Below are 20,068 nucleotides of genomic sequence, written 5' to 3'. Positions count from 1 at the left end.
TAATGCAGTTAAGCCATGTGGTGACACCATGTGGTATGCAGCTAGATTTTACTCAGAGTATACCTACTGAAATTAAGGAACATGACCTAAGTTCAGAACACTGATTTCAACGGGTCTGCTCTCGGTAAAACATAGCTGAACACCACCCATAATTTCCCTGCCTCCTGGTCTGGTTTATCAATATCCTAGTAAACAATGTTTGGTTGGCTATTTTGGAAGTGTTGCTTGTCAGCTAGTTTTCAAAAAATCACTGTGTCTTGCTCCCTCATGTGCAACCTCCACTTAGAAGGGTTTGCCTTTGGCTTTTGCACAAGCCTGGTTGCCATCAGCACTCAAGCATGCCTTAAACTGGCAAACAGGCCATGAGTGCAGCAGAGCTGGAGAACTCTTCACCATCTTCATCAGAATCAGGGATGAGGAACCTGAGGTATTTCAGATGTTGCTGGACTACAACACCCATCATCCTGGACCACTGGCTACGCTGGCTGGGACTGACGGCAGCTGGGACCCAAGAGGGAGGGCAACAGGTTCCCCATTTCTGCTTGGGGAAGGGCATACTAGGTAAGCGTAGCACTGCGCACCTGAAAGTGGTGTACAGAGTCAAACAAATCAGAAATCCCCAAGGGTGCAAGTTCCCCTACAGAATCACTGTAGACCGCTTCACTAACTTCTAGTAGCTTTGACTGCAGAGACATCACCTTGCCAACAAAGGTCTGTATAGTAAAAGCTATGGTTTTCCCAGTAGTGATGTATGGAAGTGAGAGCTGGACCATAAAGAAGGCTGATCGCCGAAGAATTGATGCTTTTGAATTATGATGCTGGAGGAGACTCTTGAGAGTCCCATGGACTGCAAGAAGATCAAACCTATCCATTCTGAAGGAAATCAGCCCTGAGTGCTCACTAGAAGGACAGATAGTGAAGCTGAGACTCCAGTACTTTGGCCACCTCATGAGAAGAGAAGACTCCCTGGAAAGGACCCTGATGTTGGGAAAGATGGAGGGCACAAGGAGAAGGGGACGACAGAGGACGAGATGGTTGGATAGTGTTCTCGAAGCTACCAACATGAGTTTGACCAAAATGCGTGAGGCAGTGGAAGACAGGAGTGCCTGGTGTGCTCTGGTCCATGGGGTCACGAAGAGTCGGACACAACTAAACGACTAAACAACAACAACAAGCTTTGACTGCTGGGAGACTCAAGGCCCCCAAGTTACAGTGCCTTCCGTAACTCAAGCTGGCTTGGAGATTTGGTTCACATCAAAGAACAGGGATGCCACAAACAGATGCGCTAAGCGAGCCGCATAACCCACATTTGTGTGTGTGCACAAAAGGCAAAGCTGGTCCATGCACAATCACTGTTAACGTAGGATTTATTCATTTTTTACATGTGTTTTTCATGTGAAGTCTCTTTTCACATTGCTGTATTTCACATTTCGGAAGGCAAGCATTTCAGTATATTCTTACCGAACGTTGCACAAAAAAACCCAAAAAACACTCTGGATATTTTTGTACATTTCACCATTCTGCATCTCCAATGGCTTTGGAAAAAACGTAGTCCTTTCCCCCAAAGCACATCACGCCGTCTTTCAAGTAGAACTTCCATCTGTTCTTACTCCGCTGAACCTGGTAAAAAACAAAAAGCAGTATACTGGGGCCACTAAAATAACAGTTGCTTTCCTTGGTAAGCAACGGGAAATATTGAACAATTAAAAACAATTCATATACTAAAAGCAGAAGCACTCAGAAATATCTACACTGCACACTTAAAAAGTAGCTTACATGTGGAACAAGCAACCTTGCAAGGCAGGGAGCTGTTCAGGATTCCAGACATCCACACCTTTTTCCAGGGAAACTCCATTCCTTCCCACCCACTAGGCAGCTCCCATATGCAGCTCCCATCAGCTCCAGCCAACATGGCCAATGGAAAGGACTGATGGGATTTGCAGTCCATACCCCCCAAAAAGCAGATAAAATGGTCTTAATTTATTCCTAGGTCCACTTCCCACATTATTTGGTTCCAGCGCACATCTAAGTTGTTTTACTTAAGACACAAAGTGTAAATGCATCATATAGGAACTTTCAACAGGGAAACATGATTGGTGCGGCAGCCTGTGGAAAAACTCCCTGCATGGCAACCCCAGGTCTGTGTTAGATGTGAAAAAGGGAGGCAGCTACATTTTCCCCAAACATTTAACAGGGCTGGGAGGACTTAAATTGTAAAGGCCCATTTAACTAGCAAGCATTCTTCACTGTACCTTGTCATACTGGCATACAATTATGTTATCGGTGTCAAATACATCTGGTGTCTCCTGCTCACTGACATCGTCCCCAGAATTTAAAGGATCCTAAAAAAGGAAAAGTTTTTTTTTTCCCCTGATTGGCATTGAACTATGTTTCTTAAATAACAAGAAGAAGAACTGGTCAACTCTATTATGGTAGCAGCCTTCCAAGAACACAAAGGGTTGATATAGTGGCCACTCTGGGATGTGTAAGTATATCTGGAATTTTGAGGAAGTGTTATGAGGAACCACCACAAAATACTGCCATAGGACATGTTTGTTGTAACACAGAGGATGTCTCCATCTCAGTTTCTGCATGTGCAAAACAGGTGGGACAATCTACAGGGCAGAGCGTGACTTTTCATGCAGCAAAAGAATGAAAGGGGGAGAGACATTTTTCATCGGTGCCATCGCCCCCACAGGGGCATCACAATTGCTCATGTCTGCAGTGCAGATCATGTAACTGGATGGCATGCAGGTGAGTATCAAAGACTCAAAGTGCCCAAATCTGGATTGGCATCAAAGTCCACAAGTAACAAAACAAGAAGAAAGATATAATATCTTTCCCCTTTTGGTCCTTGAAATTGCTCTCTGATTCCTGCCATTTATCTATTTCATAAAATTAATACATCGCTTGACTGTAAAAAGAAAAAGGAAACTGAAAGCAGTTTATATCGTGTGTAGTTTCAGCCTCAGCCACAGATGTGAAAAGAAAGTCATTTTCAAGTGAATCGAAAGCTTTACCTCCTCAATTATGTCAACCGAGGGTTCATCCACATCACTACTGCTGCTAAGAGATTGATTGTCTGAGGTACTGTTTTCACCGTCTTCTTCCTCTTCCTCATCCAGGACCTTCAGATCTTCAGCATCAATGATGCCCACAAGTTCCTCATCTTCCCCATCTCTTGGGCTTTCTATTTCTGCCTTGGGAGAAACATCACCTGTTCCATCCAGCTGAATTATCTCTTCAATATTATTGGCAATATCCTTCTGGGTCTGCAGATCAGCTTCCATCTGCACGCTAGTCTCTAGCTGGAAGGAAGATTTGCACTACACTGAAGACATGGGAGCATTTCCTCACAAACAAATGCCCACCACACTACTTCTGAAGCCTTGCCCTTCTGTCTATGGGAGAGGCTCACAAGATCAATTCAGACATAAGCGTGCTCACAGAAAAGATGCATGACAACTATTATCCGTGTCAAACCTAGGAGCGGAGCTTAGGAGGAATCTAAGATCCTCCTCCCAGCTTTCAGTCATTGAAAATTTACAAAGATAAATCGAAATGAAATGAAACTATTCCACAAGCATACACTCATTTTAAAAAAAACCTTCAGAAAGTAGTCAATAATAATAATAATAATAATAATAATAATAATAATACCAGCAATGGGAATAATTCAGGGTAGTGCTAAGCAGATCACTCCATCAGCACAAGTATTTCTGCTTATGCGATGGAACAATCTCCCTTCTCTGTCCCACCTCTGCTGTTCCAGAGATTCTCCTGACCCCCACATATACAATTAGGGGGCATGGGAGGAGTGGGGAATACTCACTGCACTTGTTTAATCTTTGTTCAGCTTCCACTGGTAGGAACAGCTAATTTAATCCCCCTTATGCGTGCACGCCAGCTCCTTTAAGTACCTCATTCTCAATTTTAAATGGGAAGAATATGGTAAATACCCAAGAGCATGCTTATTTCACAATTTTGCACACATCCTACATTCTGCTACATTTTAAAAATCACATTTGCAAGCAGTTTTGAACGGAAGAAAGATGGAAAGAAATCCTTCAAAAGAAAGTAGAGAACCTGTGGCTCACCAAATGTTGTTGGACTCTGTCCCTGCTTTAAAATGAATTACCTCTTCAGAAAAGGAGAGGTTGGCTTCATCAGACAGGAGAGTGCTGTTGTCCAACTCGTTGCCCATAATTATCAGCTCAATTATATCGTTGGGATCCAGCGGCTGCTCAAGATTGACTGGCAATTCTGACCCATTGGGAGAGCTTCCTGCCATCGTTTCTGTGGCCACTGTAGGGCAGTGTGCTTCCGGTAATTTCAAGTCAAGAACAACTGCATTTGGAAGGGTCTCCAGGGAGCTGGTTGGTTGCTCTCTTACCAGAGCTCCCACTGCAGCTTTCCCATGACTCCCAATAGCCTCCTGCATGACAGCAGCAGCAGCAGGCAAGGTCTTCTCTTCCATTCCCACTTGCTGAGATACAGCAGGATTCAGGGCCTGCAGGTTTTCAATGGGTGCCTGATGAGAAGAGGCGTTCGCTGGCATGGCACCAGCGGTGGCAGGCTGAGCTCCTGAGGGCTGCCGCCCGAGCTGTTGGAATATTTGCTGGACTGGATTCTGGAGGACAGTTGCACCTCCTGGGGCCTGGGTGACCACCACCGGCATGTTGACTTTATACAGCTGCCCTAAGAAAGAGAAACTGAATATTGTGAGTAGGCCTGTCTCCTTCAACGGCCAATCAGAACTGCTTGGGAAAAGAGCCAGAGGTGGGCCAAATTCCTTGGTTTTCCAGCTCTACTGCAATTCAGCTTTTTCCCTCCCACAAAGTTTCATCCATCAACAGTCAGCTCAACGTTGCAGTTAACAGAGGGTTAAACACACATAAACACATACATGGTCCACCTGGGGCCCTCCAGATCTTTTTTCTTTTCTTCAGTTAAAAACAAACAAACCAAAACCTTACGTTTATATCCTCCCTTTCTTCCATCATGGAACATACATGCAGTTCCCAGATAGTACTCCATCCAGGCACTAACCAACCAGACCTGCTTAGCTTCAACCAGATAGTGGCTTTGTGTGCCTCCAAGCCATAATTTGGGGTTGATCTAGAAGAGCCAGGTAGATGAGAGCTGTTACATGGATGATGGAGGGCAAACTAATGCCAGTGTACTGGAAGAAGCAAAGATCACCAGTGTCAAAGGAATGATTCTTCAACATCAACTTCATTGGACTGGTCGTGTTGTGCAGATACCTGATTATCATCTTTGAAAGCAACTACTCTACAGTGGTACCTCGGGTTAAGTACTTAATTCATTCCGGAGGTCCATTCTTAACCTGAAATTGCTCTTAACCTGAAGCACCACTTTAGCTAATGGGGCCTCCTGCTGCCGCCGCGCCGCTGGAGCACGATTTCTGTTCTCATCCTGAAGCAAAGTTCTTAACCTGAGGTACTATTTCTGGGTTAGCGGAGTCTGTAACCTGAAGCGTATGTAACCTGAAGCATATGTAACCCGAGGTACCACTGTATTTTTAACCGAAAAATGGGAAGCGTAATGCTGGAGGTCAACAAATGAGATCTAAAGACTCTCTTAAGGCAAATCTTTAAAAATGTAGTATAAACACCAACAACTGGGAAACGCTGGCCTGTGAGCGCTCCAATTGCAGAACAGCCTTTACCAATGGTGTCATGGGCTTTGAAGATGCTCAAACTCAGGACGAAAAGGAGAAAAGTGCTAAGAGGAAGGCACGCTTGGCAAACCCTCACCGTGATCAAATCCCACCAAGAAACCTATGCCCCCACTGTGGAAGGATGTATGAATCCAGAATTGGCATCCACAGTCACTTACGGACTCACTGTTAAGACTGTGTTTATGGAAGACAATCATACTCAACCAAGAGTGATCACCAAAGAAGAAGAAGAGGAGGAGGAGGAGGAGGAGGAGGAAAGGAGGGTGGAGCAAGCTTGTTTCCTCTTGCTCCAGAAGGAAGAACCTGAACCAATGGATTCAAGTTATAGGAAAAGGGATTCCAACTAAACCTCAGGAAGAACTTTCTGACAATAAGAGATGTTTGACAGTGGAACACTCCCTTGGAAGGTGGAGGACTCTCCTTCCTTAGAAGTTCTTAAACAGAAGTTGGATGGCCATCTGTCATGGATGATTTAGTTGAGATTCCTGCCTTCCAACTCTACAATTCTATGATCTACAATTCCATGAGTCTACGATCAGCTTTCATTGTGCAAACCTGAATTTCTTGGGATGCAACTGAATCCCACCCAAAAACAGCAGCAGCCTGGAAGCACCGTGCAACAGTTCTTTTGTTCCTTTTTTATTAAACTAGTTTGTGGTGCAGTCTTTACCCTTAAAGCTTATCAACGGCCAGCTTCCACATTGCAAAATCCACACAGTCTTCCTCGCACACTTCTTCAAACCCTGCCAACCGTATCAACCACGTTCCAAGCCTGCACCTGCTCTGCTTACCAGAAGCCGTCTGCAGAGTCACGCCAGCGGGTATTTGGATGGGATAGGCGAAGCCTGAAGGCAGGGTGAAGATTGTACCGGCAGACCTGGAGGTGCCCTGAAGTAAAAGGAAGCCCGTCAGAAAAATTCAGTTAGATTTTGTAGATCGCAGCCCATGTTCTGTTCCAGTATCTCTAAAATATCCCCACCTCCCCGTAATGGATCACTTGGAACATGGCTGAGGGTCTTGATGGACCACTCAGGGATCTTCCTGCCTGCCGTAGCAATTGCAAAATGCTCCGCAATACTGTAGCAACTAGCTGTTTAGTGCTTCATACTGGAGAATTTGTGGAATGTCACATTGTTATCTGGGCACTCTAATCTTGGTCACTTTGAAAAATAAAGCTCTGCATTAGTATATAATAATCCCAGGGTCCTTTGAAGGACATGTCCTTGCGTCAGCCTTTCCTGTCCCAGTGCCCTCCAGATCTTGCAGCCTTGGCCAACCCTCCTCCTGAAGTTCACAGCAGCCAAGATTTTCAATTTGTTCAATCTGCCAGCTCATCATATGTTGCCTGGTTTTTGTCTGGAAACAGTCAGTTGTGTTTCTGTAGCCCTGAAACATTTCCCCAGTTCCCCCTTGAAGCTACAGCAGATGCAGAACAAGTCTAGACAGGGCTTGGTGGCTTGGAGCGCCTCCCAAGTGCTTTGCTAAATAGTAGTAGCAGTAGCAGTAATTTTTATTATTTTATTCTTTATATTCTGCCCATCTGGATGGGTTGCCCCAGATACCCTGGGCAGCAACCAACACATATAAATGCATAATAAAACATCAAACATTAAAAACCTCCCCATATAGGGATGTCTTCTAAAAGTAGTATAGTTATTTACCCCCTTGACATCTAATGGGAGGACATTCCACAAGGGAGGGCAACACTGCTGAGAAGACCCTCTGCCTCATTCCCTGTAACCTCACTTCTCATAGTGAGGGAACTGCCAGAAGATCCTTGGAGGAGGACCTCAGTGTCCGGCCTGAGCAATGGGGGTGGAGACGCTCCTTCAGGTATACTGGGCCAAGGTAGTTTAGGGCTTTAAAGGTCAGGAGCAGCACTTTGAATTGTGCTTAAAAATGCACCGGGAAACAATGTAGGTCTTTCAGGACCAATGGTATAGGGTCCTGGCAGCCGCTCCCAGTCACCAGTCTAGCTGCTGCATTCTGGATTAGTTGTAGTTTCTCGGTCACCTTCAAAGGCAGCCCCACATAGAGTGCATTGCAGTAGTCCAAGAGGGAGATAACCAGAGCATGTACCACTCTGGCAAGACAGTGTGCGGGCAGGTAGGGTCTCAGCCTGCGTACCAGGTGGAGCTGGTAGACACCTGCCCTGGACCTGCGCCTCCATGGACAGCTGTGAATCCAAAATGACTCCCAGGCTGCGCACCTGATCCTCCAGGGGCACAGTTACCCCATTCAGGACCAGGGAGTCCTCCACACCTGTCTGCCCCCTGTCCCCCAGAAATAATACTTTTTTTTTTTTTTAATAATATTTATTAAAATTTTCAAAAATACAGAAAGTAAAAATTAAAATACATTCAGATCCTTTTTTTCATATATCCACTTTCTGGGACTCCCCCCTTCCCCCACCCCTATCATATTCCTTTTTCATGTTGTTGGCTCCACAAGCTCTCGGTTCTGATTAAAAACTTAATTTGTTTAAACCATTATTCGAATTTAAAATTTCTACACTCCTCATCAATACCCTTAATAAAAAACCAAAAACTTCTTTCCCAGGGCCCACCCCATTTTCATTCCACAATTTCCCTTTTTTTTAGTAATAAAGACACCCCACATAATAGAAATATCAGAAATAAGAAATAAAAAATATAATAGATGAAACAAAGCCAGTTCAAAAAAAAGAAGTTGACAAGCCTTTGGATTTTAGTTCTCCCCCTCTGTCCCCGGTTTAATTTCCCCCTGACCACCAAACCATGTTATCCGCCTGGAATTCTTACAATCCATAAATCGCCTATTTCCCCCAACTCCTTGCTGGCTTTTTTTTTTTTTTTTTTTTCCTTTCATAATTATTTTTTAAAACACTTAACTTCAGATCTTTAATAAAGCTCCCCCCATTGTTCTTTCCAAATTGTAGTCCAGTTTCCTCTTGTTCCGCTGCTGAAACGTTCTAATTCAGAAGCTTAGTAAGTCTGCAGGGATTATTGTTATTCAGGAACAAAACCTTGCGTTCAGTCCCTTCCTTTCTTCAATAGAAAATTCTATTGTCTCCTTTAGCTGAACACCCTGTAGACAAAATATTATTTCCGTTTTGCAGCTTTCCCAGAAGATAACCAGTTCTGTAAAATTCCAATGGTATTTTTCCACTTACGACCATCTTTGTAATGTCCCGAAACTCCTCTAGGGGGATTGTTGTAACTTTGTTTTCTCTAGTCCAAAAGTCCGATTGTTATCCATATTTTCGCCATTTTGTATCCAAGTTTTAACAAGTTGTAACAAATTGTATCAAATTTAGCCAGCAAAGTTCTCATAATAAAATCCTCTCTGCTTTCCGACTTTGACAGCTACTTTGACAGCTTTCAAAATCTCCGACTCTTTTCACCAGGCTCTCTCTTCAATCACCCCGGTTCCCAGGGGGGGGGGGGTTACGTTTCTTCTCCCTCAATTCGTCCTCCAGCACAGTTCTTATAATTCCCCATCGTGGAATTCTTAGTTTTTATCAGCAATACAAATCTTTTTGGACCTTGGTTTCCCCGTCCTTGTCTTGGAAGGTTTACAATAGGGGGGGGGACTGACTTCCTTTTTGGATCCCCCCCCGCTCGTGTCCAATTCAAAAAGAAATTCTTTTTTTTTCCTCCTTTTAAACCCAGTTTCCAAATTACTCACGGGTTGTTGTTAAAAAGTCCGAATTTTCAATGGAAGAAGTCAGCGCTCTCCGCCGGATGGCATGCGGCTGCGCTCGGCAGGGATAGCAGAGGACTCAAAGCAACACGCTTCTCCCCGGCACCCGATCCGTAGCCTTTAAAAAGGCTCCTTCACGAGTCGGGAGGGCGCTGACGGTGCCAGCCGAGTCTCCATGTCCACGGCCCTCGTGGCCGTGGTTTTTAAGGGTCCCCGCATCGCCGGTGCGGTAGGACCCAGCCCCTGCCGAGCAGACTCCCTCCGGAGCTCGGAGGGAGTCCGCCATTCGGCGATGGCGCCAACCCGGAAGTGCCCAGAAATAATACTTTTGTCTTGTTGGGATTCAACCTTAATTAGTTAGCTTCCACCCACCTCCAGACACTCACACAGGGCATGTTGCAGGAGGGTAATGTAGAAATGACCCCACTGTAGAAAGTTGGGTTTTACATTTGTTGCTCTTCCCACTTTTGCCTCTGGTGCTGCCCAGCCCTAGCGTTTGGCCTTGGGAAAGTTGCCCCAAATGCAGCCCTTGGGCTGCAAGACGTTGCCCACCCTCCTACTGCAAATTATCCTCCTGAGTACGTTATTAGGGTACAGATTGTATCCAGACTTGCACATCCGTGACTGGACAAAGGCTCCATCCATTCACATGGAAAGACAGGATCTAACTCCTCTTTGCTTTGAAGCAACAAGCACCACCTCCCATGCTGTCCCCCACAATCCTATGGGACAGTTTTTCCAAGGGGCTGCAGGGGGAGACAAAATTGACGAAAATCACTGCCTGCTGTCTTCCTCTAGCACTGGCGGGAGTCTGTGATGTGCAAGCCTGGACCCAATCCATCGTACAGACAAGCCTAGCAAAGCATCAATTCAATACATAAATGGCAAGTTGCTTTCAAATGCTTTTAGGAGACAAGCTATTAAATTAATACAATAAATGAAATAAGAGAAAGCAATCTCAAATGTACCAAGAGAAGGCCACATCTACAATTGGGTTTAAGATGGCAGACAAAAGTAGCGTAATGGTCGTCGTCCCCATCCCCAATCGATACGAAACTCTTTAAAAACGGACTGGGCATCTCTATAATTACCGGTGTTTGCAATATGAATGCTGATTGCTTGATTACAATTGACATTTTGCAAGGCTATTTATCATCACCAAAGATTGTTAAACTGGGAAACGTTGATACTGATATAGAATTTAAGGTTTTTGCCTTTGAGGGGGATAAGAAAAATCATAAGGCAATGCTAAGCCTACATACAAGTTCGGCCGCCGCCACTGCTGATGTCGGAAACTGTTGAATTCCTCTGCCGGCAGCAGCACCTAAAGGAATATCGTTTAAATAACAAATGTCACAAGGGCTTCATGTAAAGTTTTGAATTCTCCTGCACGGTGATTCCTCCCACTGCATATGCATCACCATTAAGCCCTGACAAAAATCAGCAGAGGCGAGAGGCTGGCGTCAGGGGGCGTTCCCAGACAACCGCTTTATTAAGCATCCATCACAATTTGTTTGCAGGGAGATTAGGCACTGCTGGCTATTTAATGAACATGCCTTCTGATTTGTCTGCAGGGAGGTGATATGATGTTGCACCAAAACAGATTATCACCCCACACTTTCCAGCACATTCCCCCCTCACTTTCCTTCTTGCAAAAAGTCCAACCTTTTGGAGAAGTGAGCTTGTTGCACAAGACCTAATCCACGACATTTGCCCAACTGGAAAACTGGCTGGTACGTGATTGAATCCCACCCAAAAATAGCAACAGTCATGAAGCACCCTTGGTGTTACAGTAAGGCCTCAAGTATTCTCTTTGTTTAATCCGTCATCAAGCCAGCAGCACACTTTGACTTCTGACTGCAATTCATTCAGAGCACTCCTACGCCTCTCAGTTTGTATGTAAATCCCACTCTCTTCAAAGGGGCTTACTTCCAGGGGGAAAGGTAAAGGATCCCTGGACAGCTAAGTCCAGTCAAAGATGACTATGAGGTGCGGGGCTCATCTCGCGTTTCAGGCCAAGGGAGTCGGTGTTTGTTCACAGACAGATTTCTGGGTCATGTGGCCAGCAGGACTAAACTGCTTCTGGCACAATGGAACACCATGATGGAAGCCAGGGCGCATGGAAACACTGTTTACCTTCCCAGCACACCGGTATCTGTTTATCTACTTGCACTGAGATGCTTTCGAACTGCTAGGTTGGCAGGAGCTGGGACAAAGCAATGGGAGCTCACCACCTCACAGGGATTCATACCGCCGACTTTCCGATCGGCAAGCCCAAGAGGCTCAGTGGTTTAGAGTCAGTGGTATAGAACCGCAGCCTGTGCCTCACAAGGTATTATTGCCGAGCAGGTATCTGTTAGTAAAAGTGGAAACTACAGCTCCTTTCAAAACTGACCAACAGCCACGCTGGGGCTGATGGGAGCTGGAATGAAGCCAAATATGGAGGGCACCATGTTGGCTCTGCCTGGTCTAACCCAGCCTTGTCTACTGAGGGGCAGCCCTTCTCTGCCATCACATACAACCATCACATACAAGGATTGAACAAGGGGTTTTCTGCAGCCCAGATGTACGCTTCCCCAGTGAGCTACCCACAGCCACCACTGTGAAGTATCTGCAGAAAGAGACCGTTCATCAACCTGTTGTCGTCTGCAGGGCTTGGTGGAAGTTGGGAGGCAGGTGCAAGGTGAATTGGGGAGGAAGGTGGCTGTGGCGGAAGAAGCTTTCCGTCGCTTTAGACTGCATCACTTTCGTTTCCCAGCGCTGCAAGAAAAGGAGGTTTGAATAATAAAACCACACACACATAAAGGTGAAAAGATCTCAAATGAGAGCCAGCTGATTTTTCTACTCCCCGTCAGGATCTAACATAACCCGTTGGCTTTATATATTGTTGAGTTTAGCCTCCTCTGTCACTGTGGGTGGGCCTATCACTATGGCTATGCTAAAATAATTACCTGGTGCGTGATAATTGTTCATTAATGAATAATTGCAGGGTGAAACCCAGGAACAGCAAAGAGCTGAGTTTTCCATGGAAGTCATCTGAATAACTGGGGTACGGCCTTAAGACTTTGTATTAGCTGCTTTTAGGGGATATGGTGCAGGATCGGTGATTAAGCTACCTGCTTTGGGGGGTGTTTTTGCTTCTACTATGCTCTGCTGGTATATCTGTGAGCAAACCAATATTATAGAAATACAGAGAGATTCCGGTGTGCATGCTCCCTCTCAAATCTGTAGGAAACTAAACATCATTGCACTATCCCTGGACTCTATTCAAGAAAGCGGGGAGCAGCTAAGATTATAATAACCATCCTCTGTGCTATTTTTCTAGAAATAGAGGTGCCAGAACTCACCATGAACACACCTCCCTTGTTCTCTTAGAAAGGCAATGGTGCCCACCTGAGAGGTGCTGAAACTGAGTTCTGGCAAGTTTTGGCTGGGGGAAAAAGTCCTGACCATCCCCGTTTGGAAGTACGCAAGAACCAGAAGCATGATCTTTGTGAGGAAATTGCAAGACAGAGTACAAGAGCATAAACTCAGCTCAGAGTGCACTTCAGAACCCAATAACCGGAATTTTGATTTTTAGGGGAAGTTCCACATCCCATCATTAACTAAAAAATGAAGATAGATATGACTCCCTTTCACCCCTGTGACACAGACAGATGCTGTAAACTCTAAATACGAACTAAGCTGGTAATCAGTGGCAAGTAGTGGTAGAATAGCAATGAGGAGCTGAAGAGTTTGGGGGATCTCAACAGCTTGCTCACTAATTTGGCCTTATCTGGTGAATTTCTCTTTTATTTATTTGGCACTATTGACATATAGTGGTCCAGGAGATCTTATTATTGTCCCTGCTGTGAAATAAGTGGCGGGGCTTTGTCCCTGCCCCACCCTCCACTGCACCACTGATGTCAAAGGAAAGTGTTTGGGAATTTCTGCAGAAAACAGGAATACAGGCTACTCAGACCAGACTAGGAATGGGAGAAAGAGAGAGAGGGAAACTGCAAACCAGAGCCATTCAACTCACCCGCTTCAGCTCTTTCAGGACCTGCTCATCGACCCCTTCTTCCGCAAAGACATCCTGGACAACTTCAATCACATCGTCGATAACCGATTTGTAGAATTTAGGCTGTGCGGTACATGAATCACAGAGGGGGGGAAGAGTTAAAAGGAGGCTCCCTGTCTCTGTGCGCTGCAGTTCCGTGAGAGAACCTAGGAAGATGCTGCCTTGCACCACGTCGGACCACTGACATATATCTAGCGCAATTACGTCTACACTAGCCGGCAGCAGCAGCAGCTCTCAGGGATTTCAGACGGGGTCTCCCAAACCTGCCTGGAGGAATGAAACTGAGCCCTACTGCAAGTGAACCAGGCGTTCCGCCACTGAGCTTCACCCCTTCTGTGGTACTAAAGAAGTTGTATTGGGTCCAGAACTGAGGAATCTCCCATTTTCCCTTTCAAAACATTCACAGGTCTGGCCATCATGGCTGCAAAACAGGGTTTAAACATTGATGGGCAATGGCTGGGGAAGTCTCAGGAGTCCTAGGTATATCTCAATAAGATCGGCAGCGCTCAGGGTGCTAAAGGAGGGGGGAGTGGTCTTGCACCCGGGTCCTGCTTGCCAATTTCTCCCCGGGGAATCTAGCTGGACACTGTGATCCAGCAAGCTCTTCCTGTGTTCTTAAAGGAGCCCTCTCCACTTCTATGCATGCATGGCCCACTGTGCCCAATAGTGTTTCACTTTCCGGATAAGTGTACACGGGACTGCAACCTCAATTCAATTTCTGCCCTGTTCGTTCCAAAGCAGTTGGCGCAGGTAAACACAGTTCTTTTCCTTTGGCCATGCAAATGCCCAGTTACGTTAAAGTCACCCCACACCTGGGGTATGGGGTGTATTGGGTGTGAGGGGAGCGGGACTACCTCTGGTGGAGAGTACATCATGCTCCTTCTGGGGTAGTTTGTCCACCTTTGGTCCCCACCCTGCACTCAGCTCTCACCTGCGGCTCCTAGAAGCTGTCAGCATGCAACAGCAGCCTTATCTCAGGAACGGCTTTGAATGCCAGGCTAAACCAGGTGAGGGTAGCCAATGGGAAGTTTTCAATGTTTGATGTTTGATTATGTTTTTGTATATGCTAGAAGCTGCCCAGAGTGGCTGGGGCAACCAAGTCAGATTGGCAGGATACAAATAATAAAATTATTATTATTATTATTATTATTATTATTATTATTATTATTACTACTACTACTACTACTACTACTGTGGTACCTCGGGGTAAGAACTTAATTCATTCTGGAGGTCCGTTCTTAGCCTGAAACTATTCTTAATCTGAGGTACCACTTTAGCTAATGGGGCCTCCCGCTGCCGCCGTGCCACTGTCATGCAATTTCTGTTCTCATCCTGAAGTTCTTAACCCGAGGTATTATTTCTGGGTTAGCAGAGTCTGTAACCTGAAGCATCTGTAACCTGAAGCATCTGTAACCCGAGGTAAAGATAAAGGAACCCCTGACCATTAGGTCCAGTCGTGGCCAACTCTGGGGTTGCGGTGCTCATCTCCCTTTATTGGCTGAGGGAGCTGGCGTACAGCTTCTGGGTCATGTGGCCAGCATGACTAAGCCACTTCTGGTGAACCAGAGCAGCGCACGGAACCGCCGTTTACCTTCCTGCCCGAGCGGTACCTATTTATCTACCTGCACTTCCTGCTAGGTTGGCAGGAGCAGGGACCGAGCAACGGGAGCTCACCCCATTGCGGGGATTCGAACCACCGATCTTCTGATCGGCAAGTCCTAGGCTCTGTGGTTTAACCCACAGTGCCACCCGCATCCCAGGTACCACTGTATTATTATTGGTCTCAAACGCTCAACAAGTTAGGGAGTTTCCCTGCATGTGAAGACAGGCTCCAGAGGATTGAGCGAACAAGACTGGAAGTGGATCCAATGGTCAAGAAGGTGGTTTTTGCATGTGCTGTCGAAGGATGCTGTCGAAGGAAATGAGGGGCCGATGGGGCTCATCAGCCTGGCAAGGTAGACAATCCAGGAGAAGGAAATCTCTGGTCCTAAACTTCTGTTGCCTTGCAGCTATACCCATTCATGAGAAAGGCTTCAGGAATAAACCTCAAGGAACAAGCCGTACCCTCTGCCTTGCATGACATCTTAGGGAGAAGAATAGGCTAAGCAGTGAACCCTACACAAATCTCAAGTCCCTGAGATGGCTGGATAGTGCTTTGTACTTGTCTTCCTGGCAACTCCTGCAGCCAAGTTGGTGCAACACGTCTTGCTCTGCTTTCCTTTGGACCACATCAGCGAGGCCAAGAGGAGGGTCTTGTTGTCTGAGAAGCCCAGGACTTCCATACTTCTCCTGATATGTCCCACGGAGGACCTTACGGTCTTCAAACAAAAACATATTGGAGGCCCCGGGCCACAGGGAGGTTAGGCTGGCCTCAACCAGAGCCAGGGCTTTTTCAGCCGTGGCCCCGATCTGGTGGAACGCTCTGTCACAAGAGACTAGGGCCCTGTGGGACTTGACATCTTTCCGCAGGGCCTGCAAGACAGAGCTGTTCCACCAGGCCTTTGGCCAAGGCACAGCCTGACCCCCTCCTTTGGTAATCCTCACAGAACTCTAGCCCGATGGTTGCCATTAATTTGATTTGGACTGATTTTATAATGAATTTGATTTTAGAATGCTGTATTATTTTATTGTTGTTAGCCGCTCTGAGCCCGGCTTCGGCTGGGGAGGGCGGGATGTAAATAAAATATTATTTTTATTTTTATTTTATTTATTTATTATTATTATTATTATTATTATTATTATTATTATTATTATTATTTACACACCGCCCAGGCTTGCACCCCAGGGAGGTCACTTTGGTGCTGCTAATGGAGAAGTTTGACTTCACCCCCAGAGGCACACTCCATTGTCTCTCAAGCCATACAAATGCCATAACCCCACACCTGTTCAACGCAGAAGCAAAACAACCCAGGAGGGAGTGAAGGGGACATAAGTTTCTCTTCAGGCCCCCATGCATTCACAGTAAGTCATGGTGTGGCTTGGTGTGACGTCCAAAGCAGGCTATTAATTTCACATTTTGCCACATTTCCCAGCAAATAAATGTCTTTGCAACATTAAGCTTGTTTTCCTCACTTCTTCTTCTTCTTCTTCTTTTTTAAAGTGCCTTAAATGTAAAGCTTCAGAAACTTCCCCAGAATACATGCAAACTTGTGTTATCGTCATTTCTAAAATTTCAAGACTTTCAAACTAGGTCAGATTTACCCTGAAAATACATTACATTAATTTCAGCACAGGCTTAGTTTAGTGCTGTTAGGCACACGCCCACAAAACATTTATTCTAATAACAGAAGCTTTGCGAGTAATCTCCCGATCTTGAGTTTTAAGATAAGCACGTTAACAATTTGGGTAGCATCGACAAATTTAAAACCAGGCACAAAGTTAACACCAAAAATAAATAAATGTCTGAAGCGTGACAGCCCCTCGAATTAAATGTTCCATGTGGGTTTTGTTCAAACAGCAGGTTTATAAGTTTGCTCTTCTAAAATATCCGTGCTCTGGAGTAGCTCAGGACATCATGGCAGTCATGAACGGAGGCTGAAATGCTCAACAGACAGTGGAATGTGCTACCTCCCTTCTTGGCGATTTTGTATCCTGCACTGCGGGGGGTTGGACTCAATGACCCTTGAGGTCCCTAGAACGGCCTGCTAGATTAGGCCAGTGGCCCATCTAGTCTAGCATCCTGTCCTCACAGTGACCAGTCAGGTGATTCTGGTAAACCTGCCAGCAGGAACCAAGCACAAGAGCATTCTCCCCTCCTGCAGTTCCCAGCAACTAGTACAAAGTAGAATTATAGAGTTGGGAGGGACCTCCAGGGGTCATCTAGTCCAGCCCCCTGTAACGGAGGGATTCTGCTCACAGCCAACCCTGAGTGGGCTCAGACCACCAACCACTGACCCATTGCACAAAAGCACAGCCTCTCCTCCGTGAATTTGCCCAATCCTCTTATAAGCTGGCAGCCATCGCTGCCTCTTGTGGAAGTGAGTTCCAAAGTTTAACTATGTCCTGTGGTGAAGGGGGAACTTCTCCTTTTATCCGCCCTGAATCTTCCAACGCTCAGCTTCGTTTGATGCCCGTGAGTTTTAGTGTTATGAGAGGGGGAGACAAGCTTTTCTCTTGTCCACTTTATCTGGAAACAGTGGCTCATGTTCTCCTGTCCTGTACCCTTTATAAAGATCTGAGGAATGAGATCATCACCCCACTCTTACTTACCATCCCAGGCCGCCCATCTGTGGCCACATTGTTCTTTCTTTTATCAGATCAAAACGATCAGACAACAGCAAAGGTTGCTAGGTTTATCGAGGGTGCAATGGGATTAAGGGCCACTATCTGAATGATAATCTTGGTCATCTGATTGTCCTTTTTACCCATTGTTGTCTTTTTAATTGTATATATTGCTTGTTTTATGTTGCTATGGCTGTTGGCTAATGCGAATAAAGTTTATCTATCTCTTGTCCACTTTCTCTGTGCTGTGCATAATTTCACTAACTTTTATCATGTCGCCTCTTGCTCTCATTTTCTCTAACCTAAAAACGTTCCTTGCCAACAAAGGTCCGTATGGCAAAAGCGATGGTTTTCCCAGTAGTGATGTATGGAAGTGAGAGCTGGATGTTAAAGAAGGCTGATCGCCGAAGAATTGATGCTTTTGAATTATGGTGCTGGAGGAGACTCTTGAGAGTCCCATGGACTGCAAGAAGATCAAACCTCTCCATTCTGAAGGAAATCAGCCCTGAGTGCTCACTGGAAGGACAGACCCTGAAGCTGAGGCTCCAAGACTTTGGCCACCTCATGAGAAAAGAAGACTCCCTGGAAAAGACCCTGATGTTGGGAAAGATTGAGGGCACAAGGAGAAGGGGACAACAGAGGACGAGATGGTTGGACAGTATTCTTGAAGCTACCAGCATGAGTGTGACCAAACTCCGGGAGGCAGTGGAAGACAGGAGTGCCTGGCGTGCTCTGGTCCATGGGGTCACAAAGAGTCGGACACGACTAAACGACTAAACAACAAGAACAAAAACGTTCCAGGGCTTTGGAAGAAGAGGTAGCTGCAGGCTACCTCCATTAGCAACATTCGGGGCAGGGGGAGAGATTAGCCCCAGGATGTAAAATATAGACCAAAGTGTAACCCTGCTGGGTTGGCCGAAACTTCCAAGCAGTCCAGCATCCCTGTTTCCCAAAATGCTTTCGGAAATCACTGAAGTAGGACCTGAAAACAACAGCCCTGCCCTGGCTGCCTTCCCACTCCCCACCACCAGTGCACATGGAGGTTTAAAGGTAGACTGCCTCTAAACACGGAAGCTTCATTGCAGTAACCTGGCTTCAAAGTGCACCAAGAGACCATTATTAGCCTGACTAGTTCTTCCTAGCCATCCCTTTCAAAGTGATGTAAATCAAGGCTGGTGGTGGTCTTCACCCACAACTGCATACAACTAACGGTGCCCTATACTAACATGATGGGACGCAGGTGGCACTGTGGGTTAAACCACAGAGCCTAGGGCTTGCTGAGCAGAAGGTCGGCGGTTCGAATCCCTGCAACAGGGTGAGCTCCCGTTGCTCGGTCCCTGCTCCTGCCAACCTAGCAGTTCAAAAGCACGTCAAAGTGCAAGTAGATAAATAGGTGCGGGAAGGTAAACGGCGTTTCCGTGCACTGCTCTGGTTCGCCAGAAGCGGCTTAGTCATGCTGGCCACATGACCCGGAAGCTGTACGCCGGCTCCCTCGGCCAATAAAGCGAGATGAGTGCCGCAACCCCAGAGTCGGCCACGACTGGACCTAATGGTCAGGGGTCCCTTTACCTTTATACTAACATAACACAACAGAAAGGTGATTATATACCACCTCTCTAACACGGGGTGCTTTGATGCCAATCTCTTGGGGTTTGGTTCAGTTAAATGCCAGGAGGACTGGGGGAGCGTCTTTAAAAGAAAAATGTACCGTTTCTGCTCCCCCAATCGAGCGATTCTTTCAAGTACCACCCAGAGCCTCTTAATGGGTCTGCTCAAGGGAAGGAATTTGGGGACCCCCCTCTGCAAAAGGACGCACACACCCCCAAACACAACCAGGCGCATTAGCATCCTAAGAGAGAAGTGGGGTGTTTGTAAGCCGGCTAAGCCCAGGGTCTAAACGTGCCTGGGCTCTTCCCTGAGCCAAGCTGAGCTTCTCCCCCCTATTCCTAGGCCCCCACCCCAGCTTTTCGCCCTCACCACGGGGTTGCCATGAGCCATCTCTCCTCGCCCTCTCGCAGCTCCGCGGCCACCGCCTAACGCCCGTCCGCGCGCGCCCCCTGTCGGTTCCCGAGCCAACTGCCGAGCAGCAGGTTCCTTTCGCCCCTCCGCCGGCTGCCGGCGCTCTGGGAGGGAGGTGTCAATCAGAGGGAAGGTTTCGCTGGAGATGAACGGTCCGTGGGGTGGGACAGGGCTGGACCTAGAAGCTTTCTATGTTTATATATATATATAAAATAAAATATTTGTTGAGTTTTGCATGCACATGACCACAAAACGTGTGTTCGTGGCATTTTTAAAAAATTGGGGGGGATTGGGGGCAGGGTTTTTAAAAGGAGAAATTAAAGGGAAATAACCAAAGGTGTGTGATTATAATTTGCATTCATCTCTGGAATACCTTTAACACTGGT

General features: G+C 46.4%; 1 protein-coding gene across 1 annotated transcript; it reads right to left on the bottom strand.

Annotated features, from left to right (window-relative positions):
- Positions 1-1,349: 1,349 nt before the first annotated feature.
- GTF2A1L (general transcription factor IIA subunit 1 like) lies at positions 1,350-19,770 on the bottom strand. Its single transcript, XM_081001074.1, has 9 exons — positions 19,641-19,770; positions 13,404-13,505; positions 12,019-12,142; positions 10,645-10,706; positions 6,493-6,589; positions 4,139-4,698; positions 3,021-3,308; positions 2,253-2,342; positions 1,350-1,620 (listed from the first exon to the last, which is right to left on the bottom strand). The coding sequence occupies exons 1-9, from the start codon at positions 19,659-19,661 to the stop codon at positions 1,513-1,515; spliced, it is 1,452 nt and encodes a 483-aa protein (XP_080857200.1). The 5' UTR covers positions 19,662-19,770; the 3' UTR covers positions 1,350-1,512.
- Positions 19,771-20,068: the final 298 nt, after the last annotated feature.

The sequence above is a fragment of the Podarcis pityusensis genome (genome assembly GCF_964106645.2).
Source record: "Podarcis pityusensis genome assembly, chromosome: 3".
Classification (NCBI taxonomy): Eukaryota; Metazoa; Chordata; class Lepidosauria; order Squamata; family Lacertidae; genus Podarcis; species Podarcis pityusensis.
Note: the sequence above shows the minus strand (reverse complement) of the source record. Positions and strands in the feature narration are given on the sequence as shown.

Excerpts from the sequence above, each read along its gene's own strand:
- GTF2A1L (XM_081001074.1), bottom strand. The coding sequence starts at position 19,661 with ATGGCTCATGGCAACCCCGTG. Across the intron at positions 13,506-19,640 it reads TGGCTCATGGCAACCCCGTG|CCTAAATTCTACAAATCGGT; the intron begins GTGAGGGCGAAA and ends TGTACCGCACAG. Across the intron at positions 4,699-6,492 it reads GACTCTGCAGACGGCTTCTG|GGCAGCTGTATAAAGTCAAC; the intron begins GTAAGCAGAGCA and ends TCTCTTTCTTAG.